Genomic DNA, 9081 nt, shown 5'->3' with positions numbered 1-9081 from the left:
AGACGGGTGACGCCCGGCCGGCACGGGGCTCCCCCACCCTGCATTTTATGGCCCCCTGAAGATATCCCGGTCCTCCAGAGCCCTGTAGGTGCGTGTGGGAGGGGTGTCAGGCCCACGGGAACAGTGTGGGGAAGAAGGAGCCGGTGTAGAGGGGTCCGGCTAGCGCAGCCCCGGCTCCCGCGTCTGCTCCCGGCCCTACCGCCGGGGCGGGGGTGCGAGCGCGTGTTTGTGCGTGTGCGGGCGCGCACGTGTGTGCACCAGCATCCGCGCGCGAGTGTGCCCGCGGGTGTGCGCGCAGGGGGCGCGGGCGGGGGAGGCGAAAGGGGGCCGGTTCTGCGGCGGGTGGCTCCCAGCCTCCCCCGCCCCCTTCCCTCTGGGTCCGCTCCTCGCTCCAGCTCGCATTTTATCGCAGGCGGCCGGCGCAGCCCCTTCTCCCCAGCCCCGGCCCCGGCCCCGGCCCCCGCCCACCCCCGGGGTGGAGGCAGCAGCGCCGAGCCGCCCGCGGGAAGAAAGCAGCGCTCCGCCGGCTCCGCGCCCCTCCGCGGGGCCATGCAGCGCCCCTGTGCCCCCGGTACGAGCGCAGCCCCTCGCCCCGCCGCCCCCCGCGCCCCCTGAGCGCCCCGCGGGGGCTCCGCGCCGCTCCGCGCCCGGCGGTGGGACGGGGCCGGCACAGGCGGCACAGGAAAGCTCCGCGGCTCAGCGCCACTGCCCCGCTGCCCCGGCCATGGGGAAGGGGCTGGAGGGGACGGCGGCCCGCTGCGGGCTGGGACTGGGATACCTGCTGCAGACGGTGGTGCTCCCTGCCCTGGCCGTCCTGGGGGCCAGCCGCCCCGGCTCCGCGGCGCAAGGTAAGGCGATGGATGGGTGGATGGATGGATAAGGGTCGGGTCGTCCTCCGCGTGCGGGCTAGATATGCGAATTTATCCCGTAACTCCCCCCCTCCCCGTGTTTGTATGTGCAAACAGTGCATTCCCCCGCATGCACGACCCCCGCCGGGGTCCGGCCGCATGGCCGAGTCGGTTCTGCCGGTGCTGAGCCTGGCCGGGACAGGCGTTTCCCTTCACTCTCTCCTCAAGTGGGGCACAGGGAGCGGAGGGGGAAGTTTGGGCTGAAGGAGCCCCGCCGACAGCGCTCTGGGGCGGGAGAGCGGTGCCGGTGCGCGCTGGAGGGCTGGCAAGGTGCGTGGGAAAGGCAGGTGCGGGGCGGGTGTCCCTCGGCAGCGGCGCAGCCGTGCCCCGGGGCTCTGCATCCGACGGTCGTTCTTGAACCCCCCCATCGCCCCCCACGCCCTCCTTCTTCCTGCCTAGAACATGATATACCCGAAGGGAGTTACCGTCTTTCTGTTTTCATGTTTTGGGATTTTGTTTCCCCTCCCGTGTCGGGGATTCTGGAGAACATCTAGATCTGCTTTCCCTGTGGCCCGTGTATAAATTCCTCTTTCCAAGTGACAATGTCCTGATTCTCAGTGCATGTTTAGAGATGTTTGAGAGCATCACAAAGAACCCTGTCTCAGTGTGGCACCCACCCGGCAGACAGCCACAGCAGGAGGCTTTTTCTCCTGCGAGCTGATGCTGGACAAACTTTCTCGGTGCTTTTCTTCTTTCTTCCCAGGAGTTAGACTTAATGTGGAAATGTGTTGCTTTTGTGGTGGACTAGGAGAGAGAGAAAGGTTGTTGCTACATGTGGGCAGAGCTGCATACGGCAAGGATGTGTGGGTTTGCTAAAGCACTTGGACATCTCAGTTATATGGCTAACAAGAGAAAAGGAATTTTAGAAGCTGTTTTGTTTTCGGCTTTTTTTTTTGTCCATATATGTAACCAAGAAGTAATAATACTCACCAGAGTTTTGATTTAGACTTGCTAGCATAATGCAAGTGTAAGAATGCTTGGTTTTTCCCCACATCATTTCTGTGGAGAGGCACTTGTGAAAACTGCGAAGATCTGACTCTGTGCTCTCACCTAGCCATTACAAAGTGCACTCTCCTGTATAGCCTTTCTGACAGGAGAGCAGTGCTGGTTGCTTTGTGTCTCGGTGCCCCTGGCAGGCTTTTGGGAGCTGTAGGCTTTGCTGCTGGTGGGCTGGATGCACTGAAAATCATGTTTGTGCATGGAACGGTGTTAATCCATTTCCTACTGATACTTACTCCATCCTCAGAGTCACGTCCTCTTGCTCATACCAGGCATTTATCTCATAGGAAGATCAGAAATCTGGTCATAAAAAGGGGGTAGCAGAGAATGAAAGTACAAAAATGTCCTATGCATTGTGCCACGTTTCATCTGTGTCTTACATACTGTTTCCTTTCCCTGGTTGGTTTCACGGTCAAGATAGGACAGGTTTGATGTTTTGTATTTAAAGCTTTTAATAGGACCATGTACATGTAGACCTAGATGTCAGTACATATCAGTCTTTGTAGATGGGGGGGTGTTGAAGAACATCCGTTCAGATAGTTGGACCTGGAGTGGAAAGGAGCCTGCCTGCTCTGCTAGCAGGATATGGGAGGTTGCATGACAGATGGCCTGAGTGGGGAAGAGAGGACCCCCTGCGCTCGGCTGTTTCAGAGCGCTCATCTCAGTGCCACAGGGCATACCTCACACTCTGGGGTGGCTTCTCCTTTCCACACTTATCCTCCGTAACACAACGCTGTGTGCCAGAAATGCCATGAGGGGAGAGGAGCCAGGCCCCTTGTGCCTGCACTGCAGAGGGCACCTCATGTGTGGGACCTGTAACAGGACACAGGTGTGCTCACCTACCCAGAAAGGGACAGAGAGCTCTTCAGCAACACTTCACAATGTGCAATGTGTGATAAACTTCCACAACACAGTGGAAAATCCAGGGAACGTTGTAGGGATATATCTATTTGTCTTGGGCTTGTTTTTCCACGTTTACTTTTATTTATATATTTATATTTTCCATTTGCACCAGGCACAGAATTTGGGTGCAGGTTTTGGCATTTTTCCCAGAGCTGAGGGATTTTCTGGTTGGAGTGTGCAGTGGGGATCTTCATATATGTGTGTATGTGGTGCTTCAGCGAGGCAATGAATCAACAGTTTAACTATGCCCTCTTCAGGAAGTTTTCTCATCATATAGCACTAGGCAAAGTTTTCCCTCTATTTTATTTATATGTTTCAAAAACATATATGTTTCATCTCCATCCCCGAACTATCTTTATCTTTTGAAGCAGGCTAAGAAAGCTATGGGCATTGCTGAGACTTCTGCTTTCATGCTTTCCTTTTCATTGCCTCGTGGAAAATGAATTTATTAACTGAGCAGTTGGTGGACCAACCCCCCACGCTCCCTGGCAGATTCATATCACTGCATCTCCTTGTCCTCCTGTGAGCTTCTCAGCGGACCTAAATACGCTTTTTGTTTTATTATTTCTTCTTATCTGAAGCTGTCTAAGTATTTTTCAGCTGTTATCAGGAGAGAACAGGAAATGGCCACAATGACAGAGACAGCCCTTAATTCTCAAAGTGGTGTGAATGAGGCCAGAGCGATTATCAAGCCAGAATCAACTCTGGTCTGGCATTTCACTGCATTCACTATGCCTCTATGATAAGCTACATCAGAATGAGAATTTAAATGTCTCAAACTGTGCCCATGCCTGGCATTTCAGTGCCATCTCCGTAAGGGCAACTTTTCCTTTGGCTCTTCAATCAGCAGAGACTGGGTTTCAGCTGTTGTGCTTTCCTATCCTGCCCTACTTCCCACCTCTCAAAGTGTTACCCAATTATAATGTGGCTCTCACCTTTTTGGTGTGTAGGTGGGACAAAAGGGACAGTCAGGCTATCTATCCGTAGCGACCAGCATGGTTCAGAAAGCTTTCTGGGTTAATAACAGTGGTTTAAAAGATGGATAGAAAAGCTAAAGGGACTACGTATTAATGAGGTTGTGTTTCATTTGTTCCTTTACAATAGAAGAGTGCATTTTTTATGCTTAACCCCTCAAACCTAATTAAATCAAAGTGACAATTTAAAAAGAAAACTGTAAAGGAGCCACATGTGCAGATATTTTTCTTGCCCCAGCATAGTCTGTATTAGCAACAGCAGCAGTTTGAAAATGCTTAGTGCGGAAAAAGTGAAATACAACATGTGAATGTACTAACCTTTTGGGGATGCGTTTCCTAATTAAATACCTAAACACGTCTTGTTGAAGAAAGGGGGGGAAAGGACTTAATTATCTTGATGCATCAGTAGATCTCTTGTATTTGATCATGTGGGTGTAATAGTATTTGTATTAATAAAGCAAGAGCCAAGTAGTATTTTGTTGTGTATGAATAAGGCCCTTTGAAACATTAATCTGTTTTAAAGCGATGTACTGTGGCAGACTTCAATGATGTTGACAAGTCTGAGCTGGCTGTGGCAGTCTGCATTGGTCCTGAGTAGCATTTTAGTACGGCAGTACTCGTTGCTGAAAGCAAAGCAGACACAAGGTTTCCTTTGCTGACTGAGGTGCAATTTAAGCAGGATTAAAATTAAGTGGATGGATCTGTCCGCAGAGGAGTGATTCCTCCCTGGGAACATGGGAGTCAGAATCTGGGCTCTTCTTCCTCTGGCTCCAGGCTCTAGCAGCTGGTTGCAATAGTTATGGAAAAAGTGTATACATCACATCCTTCTGATGGCTCTTCAGCATTACTGTCAGTGTCATCTATTCCTTTGTACAGTAAGAATGCCAGACATTTCCACAGTTGTTGTGCATGTTTGCACTTAATCATTTTACATTCACTCACTACACAACTTTATTTTTCTTCGGTAATGGTTTCAAACCCCAGTTGTTTACTATATTTTGGGACTAGCTTTGTGTGTGACATCCAAATTCAGAAACAGGAAACAGCATTAACCAAATGAAAAATATTTTCCTAATTTAATTTTCCAAATACAGTACATCTGAAAACAGGAATACAACTCTGTGCCAAGGCCAGGCAAATCACTTCCATAGCTGGTCTGTGCAGTAAGAGAGGAGAAAATGTGGATTATATTTGTTAGATATTTTCAGGTAGATATCTTTATTTTTATGCAAATTGAAGAGAGGTCTTTTGAGGCAGAGTCTGACCAGTTCAGTTGAATAAGGTACAAAACAACATCAGTTCCTGTTGAAGGTGAGAGAAGCCCAGGCTGAGTAGGACAACAGTTTAGTATTTCTGTACGGTACACAACCAGAGTTTTGTGCACAAGTAAAACACTAAGGAGAGTCATACTTTGAAAAGTGAAGCTACATTTATGTCACGCTACCAGCTAAACAATCTTGTTCGGAGTAACCCGTTTATAGTGTATGGCTATATTTGTTGATTTCTGGTTCTTTCTGGATTTTACGTCATCAGACTTTTGAGGAATCAGTTCTGGTTACTTTTTCTGCAAAAAGGCATAAAAAACTACTTCAGCAGCTCATCAGAAAAATGTGTTTGAATTGCTGTTGCAAAGGGGAATTCCTGGGTAGATTTGCATTGCTCAAAGTAGTGAACAGTTTGCTGTGATTTAGTCAAAGAGTATTGGACTCAATGTGAGTCTCAAATGCTCAGATTATTGGTTTGTTACTGCAGGCTATCTTTGAAAAGAAAGTTAATGTAATCATGGATGTTCTGCCTATGGAATATATTTCATATAACTATCTGTATGTCCCTATAGGAGAAAATGGCATTACTTTTCCTTCTTTCTTCCCTTTAGGGTGGGGAGAGGGCTGTGCTAGTTTGTGGAGTGCACATCTTGTTAGCCACCCAGTGGAGGTATTCAAGTCTAGCAGGCAGCGATCTTGGCATCGGTGCCAATAAAGCAGTAATTACACCGTCTGTCATTTTCATTAGCTGTCTTTGCTCCACATTCGGCTTGGAGGTATAAAACAGCTTTTAAAGTATAAGTCAAGAATTAAAAGCCAGGAGTAAGAGACAAGCAGTGGTTTTCCAGTTGGCTATAACCTCCATCAGCACAGCGTCAGAATAATGTTGTGCAGAGGCACAGCTTAGTGCCGACTGCTTCCAAGGGCTGAAGGAATGGCGGTGTTTTAAGTGATTTATTGTGTGTGCTCGGTAGAGTCCAGTCTCGTGAGCAGGCGCCCCTGGATCTTTCCGTCATAACATTATCCAATAGGCGGTCTGAAGGAAATGTTATTAAGTCTTCTGGGAGGCAAGCTGAATTCAAAGAAACACTTAATTTGCATCACTTGCAAGCAAGCATTTGAAATTATGCTAAAAGGGAAGTGGTTATAAAGAACCTTACACAGAACAAATAGGAGCAACAAAATTCCCCTTAATTTTGGACATACTTTATTCCAGTGTGTTTACTTTAATGGGGTCATCTGCAGGTACTCCAACCCCAAACTGCTGCTGTGATGGGGAGCTGATTTATTGAGTATTGTTGTTGGTTTTGTGATAGGTTTGCTTTAACGTTTTGCAGAGCATTCATTTTGTGGTTATTGTATTTAGATTTATCTCTCTAGGGTGAGGATGTAGCATAAAACTGACTGTGTGCACACAGGCTGGAGAAGGTAAAAGAAAGCCCCAAACTGTAGTTTTGTTCCAGTTGTTTTCCTTGAGGTTGGGTCTGCTTGTACAAACAACACGCACAAGTAAGAAGCAAAAGCTGCCAGAGGTTTTCCCAGCTTTCAGTAACCTCAGAGATGCTTGTATATAGCTTTCCCCCTAGGTAGTCATCACCAAAACAGCTTCCTGTTTGCTTTTATGACTCCATCCCAAATCACATATACGTTAAGCAGGAAACATGGGATTTCCTCCCAATTCATCAAATGCCGGGATTTGGAGAGTCCCTTTATAGCCTGGCACATTATCTAAAAGTTTGAGCTGGGGAAGAAAGAACTTCATGCAAAAAACAGTTTCACTTAAAAGTATCCTTTTTATCAACATGGAAAATTTAGGGGAAAACAGAAGACGGAAAAAGATTCCTTTCTGTTTGTTTGCTAGGGGGAGGTAGGAAAAAAAGCAAGAAACCTTAATCAAAACCAGAAAAGATTCAGTTATTTTAGTGAAAGGGTCAATTAAGCCCTGAATATTTACCTCACTGACCAAACTCTTTGTATTTATGCTCTCTGAAAATCTGTTAGGGTGTTCAGTGAAAATGAAATTTACATTTTTCCATATATTTCAACCAGCCTAGTGAAAAACCTTGCTGTTAAACTTGATTTACAGTCCTGGTTAAGCACTGGTTAGGGCATATATTCACAGCACTTCCTAGATCTCGCTCTCTTCTTTTGTTTTTTGGAAGTCATGGTGATTTTACTATCATGCAAATTGAGATAGAGACCCAGGTTCTCAGTGGTCCCAGACATTATCCTGAATTCCACAAGGCAATGTCAGGCAATGCTGGGTTTAGGTGAGTAACTTTGCTGTTCCCCAAATGCAGGCAGTGCTGCTGTAGCTTGCATGGCAGTCCAATAGTCCCATCAAGGCAGGGGCATCTGTCGGTATGTGATGTTGCAGTGAATCAGCACCTCCTCAAACTCTCACTTTCCTTTGTTATGAGTCCTACACAGGCAGGACAGGAGAGGCACCCGAAGAGCTGTGCACGCTCATCTCAGTTGGTTATACCTCACATAGGGGACATCTGCAGTTAAGTTCTTAGGATAGCTTTGCTACATATTTGCATTGCTAAAGACAGTGGGAAGTTCTTATTTGTCACATTGCATTAGACGTTTAATCTCTAATCCATCTTGCTGGATTTGGAGGTTTGCTATATTTATCACTGTTTGGTGGAAATATCTAAGGGGAATTGCCTAAGGTTGCAGAGCAAATGCATAAGGAAGCCAAAATACAAGCTCGAGGCTTCTGAGTACCCAAGACTCATGCTCTGGTTCATCCCACTTCTTATCTGACAGTCCCAATGAGGGATGCTACAGAGGGAATGCTATGTTGAAGGCTCCCAGATGCTTTCTCAATGTTGTATTTATTGAGTTTCACTGATGATTTCTTTATATCTTCTGCTATCTAGAAATATGTATAAAATGATATTGTGGTTTAGGAATGATACTCCCCAATTTAGTGCTCCCACTGAGACCCTCCAAACTACGTGCTGCTCCCTCCTCCCCTTCTCGCTCTCCCTGTAGTGGGAGGGAGAGGACAATTGGAATCACAAAAAGGTAGAGATCACAGCTGAGGTAGAACAAATTATTGGAAACAACAAGATAAGAAAATGAACAGTAACAGCAACAACATTGACAGAGGGTACAAGAAAGAGGCAAAAGATTGACACAGAACGCTGCCCTCCCCCCCGAACAATAGCAATACCTGACTGCTCCCTCTGCCATGCTAGGCTGACCTGGAAGAGAGCCCTTCCCTGGTCCCTGGAAAATGATGTGAGGTGGTTTGTAATAACCTCAAGGTCCTAGCCATGCCCCCTCCTGGCTACTGTAAAAATTAACTCTGTTCTGGCTGGAACCAGGACAATGGAAAAGTGCAAAAGTGTATGCTGTTCTTCAGGAACAGGGATGCTCCCTAGAAGGTCTGACTTTATGGTGGCAGGCAGTTTGGAAAGATTTGCTTTGCCCAGTGAAATCCACAGTGTCATCTCAAATTTGGAAGGAGGAAGAGCAGATCCAGTGCATGAGTTGCTCACTGTTGTAAATGGTATAGGGATCACTGCCTTGGGTTGTTTTGTTTCATTTGGGTTTAATCTGCAATTCAGGACTATGTTATTCAACTGTACTTCATTCGTCTGAATGAACGACTTGCGCTCTAAAGGACCCCATTGCCTTACCAATCATAAAAGTTATGGGGTTGCCTAAGCAATTAAATCAGTATCATTTTTCTCTTGTGGTAACATTATCAACAATAATGCTAAAGGAGCTCATATAGATTTTACTGGCTTGGCAACAGCTGAGCATTTTCTTGTTAGGTAGCTCCTGCCAATCCCTTTTTAGTTATTTTCAAGAAGTAAAGTAGCTTTATTTCTTAGTCTCATATTGAGTGAGAGGTTGAAATGTTAATCTCTGTGGATTAACAGTGTATCCTTTGAGAAAAAGGAAAGCTTGCGTTTTTCTTGGTCCCCTGAGTGCTTGATGCAATTGTTTGAGAAATCTTGAATTTCATCAGCTAGATACAAGGAAATGTGCAAGTAAGCCTTAGATGATCTGTCAAAT

The 9081-nt window shown here is 46.6% G+C and overlaps 1 protein-coding gene across 2 annotated transcripts in view; it reads left to right on the top strand.

Annotated features, from left to right (window-relative positions):
- Positions 1 to 342: 342 nt before the first annotated feature.
- The window catches only part of UNC5C (unc-5 netrin receptor C), a 258552-nt gene continuing 249813 nt past the window's right edge, over positions 343 to 9081 (top strand). For both annotated transcript variants that reach the window (XM_027731747.2, XM_027731746.2), the window contains exon 1: positions 343 to 848. In XM_027731747.2, coding sequence (XP_027587548.1) covers positions 725 to 848 — 124 coding nt within the window. In that variant the 5' untranslated portion in view covers positions 343 to 724. The remainder of the gene's footprint in view (positions 849 to 9081) is intronic.

The sequence above is a fragment of the Pipra filicauda genome, unplaced genomic scaffold, assembly GCF_003945595.2.
Source record: "Pipra filicauda isolate LSUMZ 115617 unplaced genomic scaffold, ASM394559v2 scaffold111_size4109106_pilon, whole genome shotgun sequence".
NCBI lineage: Eukaryota > Metazoa > Chordata > Aves > Passeriformes > Pipridae > Pipra > Pipra filicauda.
Note: the sequence above shows the minus strand (reverse complement) of the source record. Positions and strands in the feature narration are given on the sequence as shown.